The 21,417-nt window shown below is 42.0% G+C and overlaps 1 protein-coding gene across 2 annotated transcripts in view; it reads left to right on the plus strand.

Moving 5' to 3' along the window:
* plat (plasminogen activator, tissue) overlaps positions 1-12,109 on the plus strand; it is a 178,579-nt gene extending 166,470 nt beyond the window's left edge. For both annotated transcript variants that reach the window (XM_060931751.1, XM_060931752.1), the window contains exons 10-15: positions 2,722-2,784; positions 2,893-3,100; positions 3,746-3,882; positions 9,985-10,125; positions 10,222-10,370; positions 11,372-12,109. In XM_060931751.1, coding sequence (XP_060787734.1) covers positions 2,722-2,784; positions 2,893-3,100; positions 3,746-3,882; positions 9,985-10,125; positions 10,222-10,370; positions 11,372-11,533 — 860 coding nt within the window. In that variant the 3' untranslated portion in view covers positions 11,534-12,109. The remainder of the gene's footprint in view (positions 1-2,721; positions 2,785-2,892; positions 3,101-3,745; positions 3,883-9,984; positions 10,126-10,221; positions 10,371-11,371) is intronic.
* Positions 12,110-21,417: the final 9,308 nt, after the last annotated feature.

Below are 21,417 nucleotides of genomic sequence, written 5' to 3' on the forward strand. Positions count from 1 at the left end.
CAACTGCAAACCTACCAAGACATGGCCGTCCACCTAAACTGACAGAGCGAGCAAGGAGAGCACTGGTCAGAGAAGCAGCCAAGAGGCCCATGATCACTCTGGAGGAGCTGCAGAAATCCACAGCTCAGGTGGCAGAATCTGTGCACAGGACAACTATAAGTCATACACTCCACAAATCTGGCCTTTTTGGAAGAGTGGCAAGAAGAAAGCCATTGTTGAAAGACAGGCATAAGAAGTCCCATTTGCGGTTTGCCAGAAGCCATGTAGGGGACACAGCAAACACGTGGAAGAAGGTGCTTTGGTCAGATGAGACAAAAGTTGAACTTTTTGGCCTAAATGCAAAGCGCTATGTGTGGCAGAAAACTAACACTGCTCATCACTCTGCACACACCATCCCCACTGTGAAACATGGTGGTGGCAGCATCATGCTATGGGGATGCTTTTCTTCAGCAGGGACAGGGAAGCTGGTCAGAGTTGATGGGAAGAGGGATGGAGCTAAATACAAGGCAATCCTGGAAGAAAACCTGTTGGAGGCTGCAAAAGACTTGAGACTGGGAAGGAGATTTATGACAATGACCCTAAACATACAGCCAGAGCTACAATGGAATGGTTTAGATCAGGGCTTTGAACCGGTTCAAGGAACGAAAATGAAAACCGGGAACTTTTTCTATTTCACATGGAACAGAAACGAAACCAGAAACTTTATTATTTTTTATGTTCCGGAACAGAAACGCTTATTAAAAATAATGGTAACCGGTTAATACCGGTTTTTATTTCGTTCCTCAAAGTTTCCGTAGCCTACAAATAAAAAAGTCATTCTTCTCCTGCGCAAGTTTCTATGACCCGCTGGGGTTCACTTCCTGTGTGACGTTCGCTGACTGAATGGAGAGAGCGGGAAGGTGGACTACTATCACTTCTCCATGTGATAATAAGTGAGTAAGTGCATTACTGAGTGTCTGAGCAAAGAAGAGCCTGAACGTTGCAACCTCCCTATTGGCTGTTTGTAAAAATGTATCACTTGTTGCCCTTCCCACGGGAATCATCGCGGATTCGAGAGACGAGACCTGACGAGTTAGTTCATTGGTAGCAGAACAAAATGTCTGGACACAAATCGGGTTTTCAGAAAAGGAAAGAAAATAAACGGAGGGTCGAAAATACAAAAAAGGAGGCAGAAAATGCAAAACAAGTTTTAAGGTAGGACAAATGGTTACTTTCTAAGGCAGCCCGCTGTGGCTGCAGGCTTTCAGTTGTGTCATTGAATGGTTACTTTTCTGAGGCAGCCCGCCGTGGCTGCCTGCAGGCTTATTTATTATAGCCCATTTAGTTAAAATAGTTGATATAAAATGTTTATAGTTATGTGATGGTTGTCCTGATTTAGACTGTTTTTTTTTTTTGGGGGGGGGGTTGCGCAATGTTGCACCCGGGTCCAGATTAGGGCAGAACCGGCCCTGGCTACATTTCAGGTGTAGTTTGTTTTATGTATGTATGTACTTGCATAGATGTGTACTTGGTCTTCCAATATGGCGCCTAACAAAATCTCGCGGCGCGGTGACGTCATGCGGTAGCCCTCTATAGGGCCTGACTAGCCTTTGGTAACACACTAAACGAATTATCTTTCATTTTTGGCACTTTTTCTGTTTGTGTAGATGGGAAGACATACTGAGAATCCAAATCGCCAACATTTGAAATAATAATTGTTTTGAATTATTTCTTGTCTTATTTAATGAAGGTTGTAATAGAATTAGCCTACATTTGGCTTAAGCTGGATGAGACAGAGACATAATTTTATAGCCATTTGTTAAACAGCTGACAGGGAACGTAATTAACCGTTCCGGGAACGAAATTTTTTTGTTCTAACCGGTTCGGGAACGTCTATTTAATGGTGGAACCCAAAACCGGAAACGTTAAAATTCCGTTTCTGTTCGGAACGAACCAATAGGAAAAAAATTCTGGTTCAAAGCCCTGGTTTAGATCAAAGAATATTCATGTGTTAGAATGTCCCAGTCAAAGTCCAGACCTAAATCCCATTGAGCATCTGTGGCAAGACTTGAAAATTGCTGTTCACAGACACTCTCTATCCAATTTGGCTGAGCTTGAGCTATTTTGCAAAGAAGAATGGGCAAAAATTTCAGTGTCTAGATGTGCAAAGCTGGTAGAGACATACCACAAAAGACTTGTAGCTGTAATTGCAGCAAAAGGTGGCTCTACAAAGTATTGACGCAGGGGGGCTGAATACTAATGCACATCACATTTTTCAGATTTTTATTTGTTTAAAAATTTGAAGACCATTTATCATTTTCGTTTCACTTCACAATTATGTGCTACTCTGTGTTGGTCTATCACATAAAATCTCAATAAAAAACTTTTAAGTTCGTGGTTGTAAGGTGGAAAAATGTGAAAAAGTTCAAGGGGTATGAATACTTTTTCAAGGCACTGTACACTTCCATATACAATAATGAAATACTGAATATCCAACATTTGAATATCATACAGTGCAATATGATATTTGAAAAAAATGTTACTGTGTTTCATGACTGTGTTCAATGAGCTGTCTTCAGATTTTATTTTCTGAACCATCTGTTAGACCAAATTATTACAAAGAGTAATTTATTGATGTGCATTTTTAACACAGTATCACTCCCGTGTGTGTGTGTGTGCATGTGTGCACACGCATGCTTGCACATGTTTGCGTTTCTAATTAATCATGCTTTTTCTACACAGCAAAGAAACCATCTACCATGACAACCCTTGGACCAAGAGCCCCTACAACTGACATCAGAGGTGGTGAGAGAACTCGGAAACAAATTTAATTTCTGGTGCAAATAGCTCAGTTGGCTCTGAATCTAATTTTTAGAATATTTTTGACTGACAGAACATTGTTCTTTCTCTCAGCCTCCTGTGGTCAGCGTTCTGAAATACCCTCTAGTTCTCTGCCCATATTCAGAATACATGGAGGTCAGGTTAGTGACATCACACAGCAGCCATGGCAAGCAGCCATTACTGTGTACTGGTCACGCACCAAATCATACAGCTTTCTGTGTGGGGGAGTCCTGATCGACTCCTGCTGGGTCCTCTCTGCAGCGCACTGCTTCCAGGAGAGGTAAACATACTATTTTGTCCAAGTTACCTGGACTTAGCTTTTCTTAGAATTTCAATGCACCGGTTATATATCTTATTTGAATTAGATTTTTTTTGTTTGGAAATCAGCTTGAACTTATTTACAACACAACAATATAATAGCAAGTGAAAATATCTTGAATATTGGCCAGTTTATCTAATTTCTTATTATGAGATTATTATAAATAAAATGTAATATTAGTTAGCCTGTTTTTAGATAGTTTTACACATTTTCAGCAAAATATCCAAATTTCAAGCTTAAGTAAAAAAAAAAAAAGAGATAAATTTGATGGTATTCAAGATATTTTCACTTGTTACAATGTCATGATGAAACTGTATATACAGTGGTGCTTGAAAATTTGTGAACCCTTTAGAATTTTCTATATTTCTGCATAAATATGCACTAAAACATCATCAGATTTTCACACAAGTCCTAAAAGTAGATAAAGAGAACCCAGTTAAATGAGACAAAAATATTATACTTGGTCATTTATTTATTGAGGAAAATGGTCCAATATTACATATCTGTGAGTGGCAAAAGTATGTGAACCTTTGCAAATCATTGTATTCTGTTTCTGGAAATGGGGTTGTATGTTAACACTGGCATCTCTTATGGGTGCATATTTAGATTTGCAGAAAATCGCTTGCATGTGATCCTTGGCCGAACCTTCAGGCTCCAGAACTCCAGCAATGAGCAGACATTTGATGTGGATAGGTATTGGATCCATGAACAATACAACGATATGAATTATGACAATGACATAGGTAATTTTGAGCTAATGTGGTATTATCTATCTATCTATCTATCTATCTATCTATCTATCTATCTATCTATCTATCTATCTATCTATCTATACACACACACACACACACACACAGGGAAATATGCCACTCGTATTTTTCATACAAGCTACATTGGGACATGGAGATTCAAAACTATGACATAAATCTCTATATCTCACTCTCGAGGAAATCAATGAATTGATTTGATAAATTTGGGTACTTTGTGAATGTGTCCATATAATAAAAAGAACATCACACATTGGTTTGAAGACATGGAGTTTATCTTCGCGTGTTGAAAACTCGCATTTTTCATACGAAATACAGTTCAGATCTGAGTGAAATATTTTCCAATATTTCACACTGATGATGGTTCCCCCAGTGTTATCCTGCTAATTTGACACACATTGTCAGAATGGCAAACCAGATCCATCCATCCATTACCTTTAGCCGCTTATCCTGTCCTACAGGCAAGCTGGAGCCTATCCCAGCTGACTATGGGCAAGAGGCGGGGTACACCCTGGACAAGTCGCCAGGTCATCGCAGGACTGACACATAGACAACCATTCACACCGATGGTCAATTTAGAGCTACCAATTAGCCTAACCTGCATGCCTTTGGGGGAAACCGGAGCACCCGGAGGAAACCCACGCAGACACGGGGAGAGCATACAAACTCCACACAGAAAAGCCCTCGTCGGCCGCTGGGCTCGAACCCAGGACCTTCTTGCTGTGAGGCGACAGTGCTATACCACCGTGCCACCCGGCAAACCAGATCAAAATTTAAATTCTTTTGATTAACTTGCATATTTTTTGTGGATGTGTCTATATAATATAAAGAACATTATATGGTGACATGAAGATATGAAATTTATCTCCTTGTGTTGAAAACTATATCATTCATTTGCTTCACTCACTTGTGATATATACATTCACCACTTGAAGATAAGCTTCATATCTTCACGCCACCATGCAATAGCATATATATATATACAGGGGTTAAATTGGGCCGGGGCTGTCCGGGGCTGAGCCCCGGCACATAAGCTCGGAGCGGATGGCATATGATCACGCACACATCAAAAGCAACAAACCCTTTTCACGATTTTCAGTTCTGAATAATTAAATATAGTTTTATTAATCAATAAACCCATGACTTTTATGAGATAGATCATAGTTTTCCTGATAACAAGACGACCTGTCAAAGCTATTTAGAACAGAACTTGCGATCAGAGATTCTGGTTTCTGGAACACTGCGTGGGTTGCCAATTCCGCTTTTTATAAGCGATTTTGGGGTTTCTTTTTTTGTGAGCTCGCTTTAAAAAAAAATCAGAAGTCGTGGTTTGCGGGTTTTTGGGCTTGTGTTTCAGCGTTGTGACTTGTTTATAATTTTCTCCGTACACCGTCTCCCCTTTTACCTGCATACGAACATAATCATTATCATATTTTTTATTATTAAAAACAAAATATCAAATAATACCGAAGAGGGGAAAAAATACTGATCTAAATATGTTGTGTTTTTATTTTTAGACAGTATGTGTTTAGCAAAACACATACTGTCTAAAAATAAAAACACAACATATTTAGATCAGTATTATTTTTTCCCCTCTTCAGTATTATTTGATATTTTGTTTTTAATAATAAAAAATATGATAATGATTATGTTCACTGTATTGTTAATATTATTAGTGTTTTATTATTTATTGTTAATATTTAATTTAATGTTAATTTATTATTATTTATTGTTAATATTATTAGTGTATTATTAGTGTAATTATTATTGTTATTATTATGTATTCAATTATTTATTTGGCATGTGGTGCTTTTTGTATTGTCTAGAACATACATAAGATGAGCATATTATAGCAGCAAAATAGAAGCACAATCATTTGAATGCAGCAAAAGTTTTGTTAAATATGCCAAAACAGTGTCAGTCAAATTGTCAATCAAATATATTCATGCAGTGAATGCAACCAAATACAAACAACACTATAACATTGGAAGCATTTATTATTATTGTTATTATTATGTATTCAATTATTTATTTGGCATGTGGTGCTTTTTGTATTGTCTAGAACTTCTAGACAATACAAAAAGCACCACATGCCAAATAAATAATTGAATACATAATAATAACAATAATAATAAATGCTTCCAATGTTATAGTGTTGTTTGTATTTGGTTGCATTCACTGCATGAATATATTTGATTGACAATTTGACTGACAGTGTTTTGGCATATTTAACATTTATCCTCCAAAATAAATCAACTGTTTTGGTTTAAGATTGTGCAAGCCTTCAAATTTTCTCACTGAACATTTCTCCTTCACATTTTTCACCTGTTGGCATGTGACAAGATTTAACATGATATTGCTCAACCTACCTCTGTAAAGTCAGCTAACAACTTATTAAAATGCACCAGAATTCAGCAAATAACATGTATGATAATAAAAAACTTCTGGGGGAGGACCCCCAGACCCCCCACTAATCATTTCCTTCAAACCAATGTACAACAACCTGTACAATCTGTTACATTGGCCAACCAATCTACATTCAAACTGCCATAATGTGTAGGGGGGCACTACAAGACACACATAGGCCTACAACACACAGATAAGGTGTATATCTCTGTGCAATATGATATGGTTATCAAATTAGAGGGTTATTTTCCAAAAAGTATATTGGGGCAGGGCGGCGGGGGCAGGGGCGGGTACGAGGCAGAGCCCCCCCACATAACCAATCCCAATTTAACCCCTGTATATATATATATATATATATATATATATATATATATATATATATATATATATATATATATATATATATAGCTCTGGGGGGAAAAAACAAGAGACCACTGCAAAATTATTAGTTTTTAGATATGTATTGCAGGAACATGAACATTTTTTTGTTTTATTCCAGAAACTACTGACAATATTTCCCCCAAATTCCACATAAAAATATTGTCACGTAGAGCATTTAACTGCAGAAAATGACAACTGTTCAAAATAATAAAAAAGATGAAGTGTTTTCAGACCTTGAATAATGCATAGAAATCAAGATGATGTTCACTTTTAAACACAATACTAATGTTTGAACTTTAGATGAGTTCAGAAATCAGTATTTGGTGGAATAACCCTGACATTTAATCACAGTTTTCTTGTGTCTTGGCCTGCTCTCCACCAGTTTTTCACATTGCACTTGGGTGACTTTATGCCACTTCTGGCACAAAAATTCAGTCAGCTCAGCTTTGTTTGATGGCTTGTGACCATCCATCTTCCTCTTAATGACATTCTAGAGGTTTTCAAATGGGGTTCAGGTCTGGAGATTGGGCTGGCCATGACAGGATCTTGACCTTGTGGCCCTCCATCTTCACCTTGATTGGCCTGGCTGTGTGGCATGGAGCACTGTCCTGCTGGAAAACCCAATCCTCACAGGTCAGGAACATTGTCAGGGAAGACGGAAGCAAGGTTTCTTCCAGGATAACCTTGTACATGGCTTGATTTATGTGTCCTTCACAAACAAAAATCTGCCTCATTCCAGCCTTGCTGAAGCACCTCCAAATCATCACCAATCCTCCACCAAATTTCACAGTGGGTACAAGACACTGGCTTGTTGGCCTCTCCAGGTCTCCATCTAACCATTAGGTGATGGGAAAATCTGAAAATTGAACTCATCAGAGAAGATGGCCTGACTCCAGTCCTCTATGGTCCAATCCTTCTGGTATTTAGCAAACCTCAGCCTGATTCTTCTTTGCTTCTCATTGATGAGGGGCTTTATTCTAGCTTTGCATGACTTCAACCCTGCCCGGAGGAGCCTGTTTTGAACTATCCTTGCCATGCACTGGGGTTCCAACTGCCATTTGCCATTCTTTTTGAAGGTCAGCTGATGTCATCCTGCAGTTATTGAGTGACAGTCAAAAGAGTTGATGATCATTCCAGTCAGTGGAGAGTCGTTTTCACCCTCTGCAAGTCTGTAACTTTGGTGTTCTCAATGTCTGCTGCTTGATCTTGTTTTTATGAGCTACTGTCTTTGAAATTTTGACGATGGAAGAAACCTGACGCTCACTGTATCCCTCTGCCAGTAAAGCCAGAATTTAAACCTTTTTCTCACTCAGAACTTTTTAACTCTTTTGGCATAATGGATAGGTATTTTTATATTCCAGTTAAATTTTAGGTACAATCAGCACTGTTTTGCCATCCAAACTGATCCTATTGCAAGAGGATAGTGATGACCACAGTAGTGGTTTTTATACTTTTCCTCATTGAATAAGATTTGGTTCAGGTAAAATGAGGTGTGTTTGTGTTAGAATTCCAGCACAGACACTGGAAAGAAATGGTCGACATACATAGAGATGCTGATTTAAGAAAAAATTTAAGTGGTCGCTTAATTTTTTTCCAGAGCTTTTTATATATATATATATATATATATATATATATATATATATATATATATATATATATATATACACACTACCGTTCAAAAGTTTGGGGTCACTTTGAAATTTCCTTATTTTTGAAAGAAAAGCACTGTTCTTTTCAATGAAGATCACTTTAAACTAATCAGAAATACACTCTATACATTGCTAATGTGGTAAATGACTATTCTAGCTGCAAATGTCTGGTTTTTGGTGCAATATCTCCATAGGTGTATAGAGGCCCATTTCCAGCAACTATCACTCCAGTGTTCTAATGGTACAATGTGTTTGCTCATTGCCTCAGAAGGCTAATGGATGATTAGAAAACCCTTGTACAATCATGTTAGCACAGCTGAAAACAGTTTAGCTCTTTAGAGAAGCTATAAAACTGACCTTCCTTTGAGCAGATTGAGTTTCTGGAGCATCACATTTGTGGGGTTGATTAAATGCTCAAAATGGCGATTAAATGCTCAAAATGGCCAGAAAAATGTCTTGACTATATTTTCTATTCATTTTGCAACTTATGGTGGTAAATAAAAGTGTGATTTTTCATGGAAAACACAAAATTGTCTGGGTGACCCCAAACTTTTGAACGGTATATGTGTGTGTATATATATGTGTGTGTGTGTGTGTATTTTTTTTTTTCAGTGTGAGATGAAACTACTTCACCAGAAGGTGGATTTTTTTCCCCCCTGACCCTTATTTACAAGGTGTGCCAATAATCGGAGAGGAATACACACACACACACACACACACACACACACACACACACACATATATATATATATATATATATATATATATATATATATATATATATATAAAGTGTGTGTGTGTGTTTTCCTTTCCGATTATTGGTGCACCTTGTAAATAAGGGTCAGGGGGGAAAAAATCCACCTTTTGGTGAAGTAGTTTCATCTCACACTGAAAAAAATGAGAAGAATTCTCATTTTCTCAGCCTTTAATTGAAATAAATGCATTCAGAGTGCCGCCCTTCACTGTATACTGATCAGCCATAACATTAAAACCATTGACGGGTGAAGTGAGTAACATTTTATTATCTTGTTACAATGGCATCTGTCAAGGGGTGGGCTATATTAGGCAGCAAGTGAACAGTCAGTTCTCGATATTGATGTGTTGGAAGCTGGAAAAATGGGCATATGGATCTGAGTGACTTTGGCAAGGTCCAAATTGTGATGGTTAGATGACTGTGACAAAGCATCTTCAAAACAGCAGGTCTTGTGTTCCTGGTATGCAGTGGTTCATACCTACCAACAAGTGGTCCAGTTCAGGACAACTGCTGAACTGGCGACAGGGTCATGAGCATGCAATGCTCACTGATGCACATGGGAACTGAAGGCTAGTCTGTCTTGTCCAATCACACAGAAGAGCTACTGTAGCACAAATTGCTGAAACATTAATGTTGGCTTTGCTAAGAACTTGTCAGAACACAGTGCATCGATGCTTGCTTGCTTAGGCAGGCAGTTTTAATATTATGGCTGATAGATGTTATAGCTGATTTGTGTTTGTGTGTGTCTATAAACATATAACTCATTTACTGTATTTATTTGAAAATAGATTTCCAGTGGTTGAGTTGAGTGCCCCTCTTATCAGTTTGGTGGTATGGTCACATTTATTTTGACTGAATGCTAACTTTCATCTCATCCTTGTCTAACAGCTCTGTTAAAGCTGAAGAGTGAAACTGGAATCTGTGCAATAAATTCTCCAGAGGTGCTGCCTGCCTGTTTACCAGAACCTGGAATTGTTCTCCCAGATTGGACAGAGTGTGAGATTTCTGGATATGGCAAAGACAACGAATGTAAGGTTTAAGCTTTTTCATCTTTAACATGAAGATAAAACAAGATTTTCTTGATCAATGAACTGATGTTTGAAAGATGGCATTTCTCTTTCTTAGTCTCTCCATTCTATTCTGAGCGAATAAAACAAGGTCATGTGCGCCTCTGGCCCCAGGAGCAGTGTGTACCAGAGAAACTCTCTGGGCGTGAAATCACGCTGAACATGCTGTGTGCTGGCGACACACGTGGCCTAGACGACGCCTGCAAGGTAATGACCTTGAGCTCATCCCACACTAAAAGATTGTCCATAATGGTTGTTTTGCTCAAATGTATGTACAGTATGTGTACATACTGCACTACAACCCCGCTATAACAAACTCCTTGGGGTTCTTTGGTATAGTTTGTTATACCAAAAAGTTCATAATACTGAAATGGACCCACTTGTCACACCAAACATTCACTCTTACGTAAAACAAGACCAACTGTGCTTAATTTATATTTATGCTTAATTCACTTACATATTTACGAGGTAAAGGAAATAAGTCACTCTTAAGTAAAGGAAAGAAGTCACACTTGCCGTTGTTTGCTTGTCGCATCTTCTTTCGTTTTAGCCCATCATGTTGATTGCAGTTGTGGACGAAGTCTCTGAGCTCTTTGTCTTTTGCTTTAAAAGTTGAAATTGAATTTTTCAGTATACCATATTCTTTAGACAAATTTATTGCTTTCTCACTACGCTTTAGACAGTCCAGGATATGAAGTTTGTCTTTGACAGAGAGTATCTCACATTTACGAGTCGTGATGCCAACAATACTTACAAGAGTATAGACTCAAGTAAAACTGCTTTTAGCTCATAAAGTCCTTTTCACGGATTTTGTGAAGTCAGTGATTGACACCTAAGCTAGGCTAGTTAAGCCTTTGTTTTATGGCGTTAACACATATTGTTAACTTGACTGTGGATTTGATTACTTATTGTTTGTCTCTCGTGGGAAGAAGAACACATGGCTCAGTGATATTTTTTTTTTGAAGGCTGACTCATCATCACTAAAGGCAGGGGACACAAACTTGGTTTGTTTATATACAAAAGTTCATGGTAAAAGAGTTTGTTATAGCGAGGTTGAAGTGTACTATTGGAAAAAAGAAACTGTCTCTCTTGGTGTTCAATCTGCTGTAACTGGATAGATTATAAAAAAATTACTTCTCTGTGTCTTTTTTGTTTGGCATGAGTGAAGCATGTCATTTGCAGTTCTGTTTATTTTTCTCTATTTGTAGGGTGACTCGGGTGGTCCTCTGGTTTGTGAAAAGGACAGCAAGATGACCCTCATAGGTTTGATCAGCTGGGGCGATGGATGTGGAAAGAAGGGCGTGCCAGGTGTTTACACCCGTGTTACAAAGTACACAACCTGGATTTCCAGCAAGATGAGATCAAACTAATGCACAAACCCCAAGATCCAGTGGCTGAAAGTGGACTAATGTGAAATTGTCTCAGTCACGCTGACAGTACTGCTGCGCAGAAAGTTTTCATGTAAAAGCATGTTCTACCTGGATTCTCAAAGAAGAGTTGATGAAAACAGGAAGCAATAGGAAACTCAATAATGATAATCCTAACAAACTGTAGATACCACCCCAGCTACAAATTTATTATCCACATTTATTTCCATAAGACACTCAATACAGTCAAATATGAACACAAAATGTACACATGCAGAAATACATGTGAATATTATGCTATCAGAAGTTTAATTCCAGCCAATAAAATAAATACATTTAAATTATTAATATGTTAAAACTGTATTCAAGTATCATAATAAATACTGTAAATATGTACAGTCTAATGTGAGTGTAACATCAGTGCCTAACTGACATTGTCTTTATCCTGTGTAGACACAACTCTGTCCATTTTGCAGATTGTAAAACAGAGGCTGTTCTTGTGTCATAATTATTTAATATGAGGAAAATATAACATTGTTGGGTGAAGATATTTGGCTTGAATTACAGTGGTGCTTGAAAGTTTGTGAATCCTTTAGAATTTTTGATATTTCTGCATGAGCTAAAACATCATCAGATTTACACACAAGTCCTAAAAGTAGATAAAGAGAACCCAGTTAAACAAATGAGACAAAAATATTATACTTGGTCATTTATTTATTGAGGAAAACTATCCAATATTACATATCTGAGAGTGGCAAAAGTATGTGAACCTCTAGGATTAGGAGTTAATTTGAAAGTGAAATTAGAGTCAGGTGTTTTCAATCAATGGGATGACAATCAGGTGTAAGTGGGCACCCTGTTTTATTTAAAGAGCAGGGATCTATCAAAGTCTGATCTTCACAACACACGTTTGTGGAAGTGTATCATAACACAAACAAAGGAGATTTCTAAGGACCTCAGAAAAAGCATTGTTGATGCTCATCAGGCTGGAAAAGGTTACAAAACCATCCCTAAAGAGTTTGGACTCCACCAATCCACAGTCAGACAGATTGTGTACAGATGGAGGAAATTCAAGACCATTGTTACCCTCCCCAGGAGTGGTCAACCAACAAAGATCACTCCAAGAGCAAAGCATGTCATAGGCTACATCCACACGACAACAGCAACGAGATGTTATTTAAAAATATATCGCGTCCAAATGGGCAACAATCAGTAAAATATCAGGTCCATATGGCAACGCAACGCTTGCTGAAAACGATGCAATACACATACCACACCTCTAGGGGCGCTGTAAGACGGTCCCTTCGGAGACACCAGAACAATAGAAGAAGTAAGGATGTATATTAGCCACAAAGTCAGGAAAATCTGTTTGTAAAATTACATTATAATGACCAAATACAATGAAAAGTATTTTTCCAGTCTCACCTGTGAAAGGTAATCCCATGTGATCTCGTTTGGATGGCAAACCTGTTGGTACAGTTAAACGCAGCTAATCTTTATTCTCCGCTTTGACCTCTCCAAAATGGCGGCGAGGATGACCTATGATTCTACGCGGAAGGCGGTGTCTTTAATGGTCCGGAATAAATTGAATGCTAATTAAATAATGATTAATTTGCTCCTCTACGCCCTTTTTGAGGAATGTATTGTAGGACTTAAACCCACATCTGAAGAGGTGAGATCGCTCTTTTTTTCTCTATTTTTGCTGGCGGGATTGACTCTCTCTCTCTCACTTTGCACCATTACACAATAAATATTCACAGTGAAAATATTTTGTAAGCGCGTTTCATGAACCAAGTTATAGGATTTGTTGACAACTCGCATCGCAATGAGAAGATCATTGGCACTACTGGTGTTAAGAATCAGACCATTTCATAAATGAATATTTTGCTGTAGAGCTGCAGTGTTTGTACAATTGCATGTTTTTGCTTCACTATTACTGTCACTATTCTGCTTCTTGCATTACTACTGTGAACTAACACTGAACATAATAATAATAATAATAATAATAATAATATCTAAGCTCGTGTTTCATTCTCACTAGTGCTCTGTAAGGCTTTTTCCTGGTGATATTCGTTACACTTCTACCCGGCGTGAAGCACTCACAGTCATGTGGTTGTGACGTCATCGTAAACAAATCCGTTCTACTCATCCAGACGACTTCACAACGGCAACGTTGCCAGATCTTTCCACTCTGGAACCCGTTCTCAAAAAGATTGCGTTTTGGGCACCCAAAACGCCGGTGCCGTGTGGACGCCAGGCCTAAACGATAAGCAATTGTATCGGAGTCACCTGAATCCGTTGCCGTGTGGACAGGGCCATAGTCAGCGAGGTCACAAAGGACCCCAAGGTAACTTCTAAGTACCTGAAGGCCTCTCTCACATTGGCTAACATTAATGTTCATGAGTCCGCCATCAGGAGAAAACTGAACAACAATGGTGTGCATGGCAGGGTTGCAAGGAGAAAGCCACTGTTCTCCAAAAAGAACATTGCTGCTTGTCTGCAGTTTGCTAAAGATCACGTGGACAAGCCAGAAGGATATTAGAAAAATGTTTTGTGGATAGATGAGACCAAAATAGAACTTTTTGTTTTAAATGAGAAGCGTTATGTTTGGAGAAAGGAAAACACTGCATTCCAGCATAAGAACCTTAACCCATCTGTGAAACATGGTGGTGGTAGTATCATGGTTTGGGCCTGTTTTGCTGCATCTGGGCCAGGACAGCTTGCCATCATTGATGGAACAATGAATTCTGAATTATACCAGTGAATTCTAAAGGAAAATGTCAGGACATCTGTCCATGAACTGAATCTCAAGAGAAGGTGGGTCATGCAGCAAGACAACGACCCTAAACACACAAGTCGTTCTACCAAAGAATGGTTAAAGAAGAATAAAGTTAATGTTTTGGAATGGCCAAATCAAGTCCTGATCTTAATCCAATCGAAATGTTGTGGAAGGACCTGAAGTGAGTTGTTCATGTGAGGAAACCCACCAACATCCCAGAGTTGAAGCTTTTCTGTACAGAGGAATGGGCTAAAATTCCTCCAAGCCAGTGTGCAGGACTGATCAACAGTTACTGGAAACGTTTATTTGCAGTTATTGCTGCACAAGGGGGTCACACCAGATACTGAAAGCAAAGGTTCACATACTTTTGCCACTCACAGATATGTAATATTGGATCATTTTCCTCAATAAATGACCAAGTATAATATTTTTGTCTCATTTGTTTAACTGGGTTCTCTTTATCTACTTTTAGGACTTGTGTGAAAATCTGATGATGTTTTAATTCATATTTATGCAGAAATAAAGGAATTCTCAAGGGTTCACAAACTTTCAAGCACCACTGTATTTAAAATCTGTTTACCCCCAGGGTAGCATGGTGGTGTAGTGGTTAGCACTGTCACCTCACAGCAAGAAGGTTCTTGGTTCGAGCCCAGTGGCCAACGGGGGCTTTCTGTGTGGAGTTTGCATGTTCTCTCTGTGTCTGCGTGGGTTTCCTCTGAGTGCTTCGGTTTCCCCCAAAGACATGCTGGTTAGGCTAATTGGTGGCTCTAAAGTGAGTGTGAATTGTTGTTTTGTCTCTATGTGTCAGCCCTATGATGATCTGGTGACTTGTCCAGGGTGTACCCTGCCTCTTGCCCATAGTCAGCTGGGATAGGCTCCAGTTTGCCTATGACCCTGCACAGGATAAGTGGTTATGGATAATGGATGGATGTTTAACCATATATTCTTTAATTAGGTATCATATAAGCTGCCTAATAGCTTTCTAGTACAGCCCCCTCTGAAAATATTTGAATGGCAAGGTGTGACACTTTATTGGATTTGGAAGATTGAAGGGATGGAGACAGATGAGTTACTTTGACGAATGCTTTATTCACTTTCGCCTTCACCTTGTGCATTTCAGTGGCTTTATTGTTTCAGTCTCACTCTGAGACCCACATGAACACACAGCTCTGTGAAGGAGCTTAACCGCTTCCTTATCTCAGCTCTTTCTCACCTCTTTTAAGCCCTCGGCTGTCACTGCAGCAGAACACACACACACACACACACCACTGTTAATCAGTCCCAGGTGTAACCCCTTTGCTACTTACCTCCCACAGCTTTGCTTTCCATTCACAAACCATGTCTCAGCTTCCACACCCCACCACACTTCTCAGGCCAGAGAGTTGTCCAGCCTGTAGCTGACTCCCCCACCCCCTCCCCCCGGGAGAGGAAATCTGCCACAGCCATCTGCTGCCCTGGCCTGTGAATCACCTCAGACTTAAAAATCCAGCTGATGTACAGCAGGCCCGGCGCCAGGAACAGTTTACTAAGGGGGCAATTATTTCTAATCGCAAGGGGGCAAATATTTTTTCATATAGTGTGTAGTAGTGATGGCGGTCTGACAACGTGTTTCAAACAATTAACTGCACCAACCACAAAACCACAGCCCCAAAGGTTGCTTTAGTCCGGGAAAATCATGTGGCATATTACCAGGGCAGTTGCGCTTTATCAACTCCCGTGCCCACCTGTTAACCCTCCCCTCCAATTTTCTCACAGACACGCGTTACAACCGGAAAGATGCCAAACATAAAACAACACACACAAACCCACAGGCAAGTCCTTTAAATTTAAAATACATACAAATAGCTCCGCGGCATGAAAACAAAACGTCAATGCAAGTCTAAGGTACTTGGCTCGGCGGCCAAAATCATAATTTAAAAAAATCAACAGACCCCGCGGCTGCACCAGTAATAGCCTTCCTGACTCGCACCGAGTCAACGCTAACCACTTAATCCGCAATCCCAGTTTAGGTGTGTAGGGGACAAAACACTCTGAAGTGATGAATTTTCACCCCCGCTGCATGGGGGGGTGACGTCAACGACATATTCTTACGCTATTTGTGCACAAAGCGGACCATATATGAACACATACACCAACATAAACAGAGATAAACTTAGCCTACAAAGAAAGAAAATGGATTCACAATATTGTGATTGAATTCATTTAATTCGGAAGGGGAAAGACTACTCCCGTAAACTGACTGCATATTGCAGGATATTGCAGAGACAGTGCACTTGTAAGTGTACATGTAAAACCCCCGCCCGCACGACCCTTGTCCTTATCACAGGTCTGTGTGTGCGCGGCTGTGTCAGCATTTCACACATACACCCACAATAACTAGTAGTCCCCAGTAGTTAGGATTGATACATATGTCTAAAACAGGGTTAATATTAAATTCAGGCTTTTTGAAATAATCCTACCTTAATACAGTTGAATTCTATGATTGCAATGTAAGAATCATAACAACCAATCAGATTTGTTCTACCGTGCCAGTTTTTAGTAGTGATTTATGTAAAATGTATTTTTGTGCAATGCGCAACCACTTAATATTTCGTATTTGAAAATGCAAATTATTAATACGTCTATAATACATTATATTTTCATAAGAAAACAATTAAGTGATCTGAGTCTCCGTTGAGGGGGCAGGGCTGTAGCCACGAGGGGGCGACGCCACCTTTCGCCCCCCCCATGGCGCCGGGCCTGATGTACAGCACCAGGTGCTCCTCCACCACCTGGGAGAAAACAGCCCCAGCTCTCTGTCTGATGCATGGGTCAGAAAATAAAAGAAAAGTCAGAGGAGTATAATACTGGCCTGCCACTGTTAGGTTGTGCTGGGAATTGAACCCAGGTTGCTAGTGTAGAAACCCAGCAAACACCCACTAGGCTAGGCATAACTCAAGTGCAGAGGAGTGAGATCAAAGCTTCAGTTCAATAGAGTTTATTTGCCCAAGCTCAGAAGTCCAGAAAAATCCACAGCTTGAGAAAACAAATCCACAAAGGTAAATCCAAGCAAACAGGAGATACAAGCAAAACAAAAAAATCAAAAAGTTCCAAGAGTACAAAAATCCAAAACCACGGGAGAGAAAGCAAAAACCCAAACGCTCAGAAGATACAAAAATGGCAAAGATCCAAGTTAAAAAAAATAGTCAAAATGTCCCAAAAGAGCAATATACCAAAAACAAAAGTCAACAGGCAAAGGCACACAGTACAGCAGTGACTAACCATAAAACATCACAAAGACTCAGTAACTAGAGACACAAACTGGGGTAGTATAAATACCCAAAGTAATAGAACACATGACCAGGTTAAACTAGGCAATTAAGAAAATAGGCGGGACAGTTAACAACAAACAGGTGGGGCACAAGGCACATGAAAAACAAAGAAGCACATGGCTGTCAAAACAAACACAACTGACATGGATACAATAGTGGCCTCTAGAGGCTGGGATAGTCACAACGCCTAACAGGACCCCCCCCCCCCCCCCCCCCCCCCCCCAAGGAGCGTCTCCTGACATTCCCAGGGTGATCAGGATGGGCCAGATGGAAGTCCCGACAAAGTTCTTTGTCCAAAATGTCCCGAGCAGGGACCCAACAGCGCTCCTCAGGCCCATAGCCCTCCCAGTCCACTAGGTACTGGAGACCGCCACGGACCCAGCGGGAGTCCAGCAGGCGGCGCACAGTGAACACAGTCTGTCCATGGAGGATGCGGGGAGGTGGGGGATTCCTAGGGGCAGGGGCATAAGGGGATGACAGTACGGGCCGCAACAGGGACACGTGGAATGTGGGGTTGATTCTCAGAGACCGGGGCAGCTGGAACCGGTAGGCAACTGGGTTCACCCTGCGCACTACCTTGAAGGGGCCAACATAACGAGAGGCAAGTTTGCGGTTCTCCACCTGTAGAGGAAGGTCTTTAGCGGACAACCAAACTCGCTGCCCAGGGCAAAATATGTGGGCAGGCCGTCTATGGCGGTTGGCCTGAGTCTAGTTGGCCCTGGAAGTCTGGATGAGAGTCCTCCGGACCTTGTTCCAGGTCTTGCGACACCGTCTCAGGAACTGGTTGACCGAGGGCACCCCAGCGTCCTCCTCCTGTTCAGGAAACAAAGGTGGCTGGAACCCGAATTGGCATTGGAATGGAGACAACCTGATGGCCAATGACTGCAGGGTGTTATGGGCGTACTCCGCCCATGGCAGCCAGGTGCTCCACGACATCGGGTTATCCATAGCCAGGCCTCGCAGGGTGGTTTCCAGGTCCTGGTTGAGCCTCTCAGTCTGGCCGTTAGACTGGGGGTGGAACCCAGAGGAGAGGCTGGCAGTGGCCCTGATCAGCTTGCAGAACGCCTGCCACACTCGGGAGGAGAACTGGGGCCCTCAGTCGGAGACGATGTCCTGTGGGAGTCCGAAGACTCAGAAGACATGGGAGAACATTATTTTGGCAGTCTCAAGCGCAGAAGGGAGCTTGCATAGAAGTATGAAATGACAGGCCTTTGAGAACCTGTCGACTATGACTAGAATGACAGTGTTACCTTGTGAGTCTGGAAGGTCCGTGATGAAGTCGACTGCCACATGAGACCAGGGACACCGAGGAATGGGCAGAGGATGCAGGAGACCCTGGGGATGCTGCCGTGGGTTCTTGCTTCTGGTGCATACTTCACAGGACAGGACGAATGACCTCACTTCTTTCTCCATGCCTGGCCACCAGAAGCGTCTTTTCAAGAAATCCAGGGTCCTCCGAGCTCCCGGGTAGGCAGTGAGAGGGGACGAATGACCCCACTGGAGAACCTTGGCCCGGGCTTGACATGGGACGTACAAGAGGCCAGGTGGCCCCGTCCCAGGACTGGGGTCCTGGCGTTGAGCTTGTCGGACGGCCTCCTCAACACCCCAGCGGACAGGGGCCACAATCTGGGACACAGGGATTATAGGCCCAACTTTGCTCTCTCTGTTAATGGAAGAGAACTGTCTGGAAAGAGCGTCAGGTTTGTTCTTCGAGCCGGGGCAGTACGACAGGGTGAAATTGAACCGACTGAAGAACGAGGCCCACCTAGCCTGTCGTGGATTAAGTCTTTTGGCTTGCTGGAGGTGCTCCAGGTTTTTGTGGTCTGTCCAAACCAGGAATGGATGTTGAGCTCCCTCCAGCCAGTGCCTCCACTCCTCAAGGGCCAGTTTGACCGCAAGCAGTTCTCGATCCCCCACATCATAACGGGACTCCGCAGGACTCAGACGGTGGGAGAAGTATGCACAGGGGTGCAACCTTCCATCCGAGCGTTGAGAGAGGACCACGCCGATGCCACTGTCCGAAGCGTCCACTTCGACAATGAAGGGTTGCGATGTGTCAGGGAGGACCAGAATGGGTGCTGTACAGAAGCGGTGCTTGAGGTCCTTGAAAGCCTTCTCTGCCTGAGGAGACCAGACATAAGACCCACCTGTCTTTTTGGTGAGGTCAGATATGGGCGCTGCTACAGAACTGAAGTTTCTGACAAACTTGCGGTAGAAGTTAGCAAATCCTAGGAACTGCTGAACTTCTTTCACGGACTTGGGAGTGGGCCAGTCCCGGACGGCCAGGGTCTTGGCTGGATCCATCTGGAGTTGCCCCGTCCGTACAATAAAACCCAGAAAGGAGACCTCGGGGACATGAAACTCACATTTCTGGGCCTTCACAAACAGATTGTTCTTTAGCAGCCTCTGAAGAACCTGATGGACGTGGTGGCGGTGCTCATGCAAGGTCGACGACATATCAGAATGTCGTCGAGGTAAACAAAAGCATATTTGTTGATCATATCCCTCAGGACGTCATTGATAAGGGCCTGAAAGACTGCTGGTGCATTGGTCAGCCCAAAGGGCATCACTTGGTACTCATAGTGTCCTGAAGGGGTGTTGAAGGCAGTCTTCCATTCGTCTCCCTGTCGGATATGAATGAGGTGGTATGCGTTCCGTAAATCCAACTTGATGAAGACTGTAGCACCTTGGAGCAGGTCAAACACTGTGGACATCAGCGGAAGGGGATAACGGTTGCGCACTGTGATCTTGTTCAGGCCCCTGTAGTCAATACACGGTCGCAGCCCCCCATCCTTCTTGCCGACAAAGAAAAAGCCTGCACCAGCAGGTGAGGTGGAGGGTCGGATGAATCCAGAGGCCAGGGAATCCTTGATGTATTCATCCATGGCCTTGCGTTCTGGCTGAGAGAGGGAGAACAGCCTGCCCCGAGGAGGGGTAGCCCCGGGGAGCAAGTCTATGGCACAGTCATAGGCGCGGTGCGGAGGAAGAACGGCAGCCCTACTCTTGCTAAAAACCTCCTTAAGATCCCAGTACTCTGTGGGAACTTGAGATAACTCGGTGAGATCAGGGGGCTCAGCAGGAGACACAGGAGAACTAGAGAGCAGACAAGAGGCATGGCATGTAGGGCCCCATTCCACAACCTGGCTTGTTACCCAGTCTATGCGAGGGTTGTGGCGGGTAAGCCAAGGAAGGCCTAGAATCACTGGGAACTCTGGTGAATGAATCAGGTGCAGGGATATTTCTTCTTTGTGACCTTGAGACTGGAGAAGGACTGGAGAAGTTACCTGGGTGACTCTTCCGTCACCTAAAGCTTGGCCATCCAGAGCAGACACAGACAACGGAACTTCAAGAGACGCAGTAGGGACATTGATTCTTGAGGCGAAGTGAACATTCATAAAGTTTCCAGCAGCCCCGGAGTCTAACAAGGCTTGGCAAGAGTGGACGGACTCACCCCAGGAGATGGAGACAGGGATGTAGACTCCTTGGCCAGGAAGTTCGGGAGAGAGGGTAGTCCCCATAACAACCCTCCCTCGGCTGGACGGGACGGTCCTTTTCTCCAAGAGCTCAGGACATGACGCTCGGAAATGGCCAGGCTTGCCACAGTAGATGCAACACTTCTCCCTCCTTCTGCGCTCCCTCTCAGATGTGGAGAGACGAGTATGGCCAACTTGCATGGGCTCTGGACAGTCACTGGAGGAGGTGGATGGACTCCAGGCTGAGTGAGTGAGGCAAGGGAAGCTCAGGACTTGGCGACGCTCTCTAATCCTGTTATCAAGACGAATGGCATGTGAGATCAG

The sequence above is a fragment of the Neoarius graeffei genome, chromosome 10 (genome assembly GCF_027579695.1).
Source record: "Neoarius graeffei isolate fNeoGra1 chromosome 10, fNeoGra1.pri, whole genome shotgun sequence".
In the NCBI taxonomy this organism is placed as follows: Eukaryota; Metazoa; Chordata; class Actinopteri; order Siluriformes; family Ariidae; genus Neoarius; species Neoarius graeffei.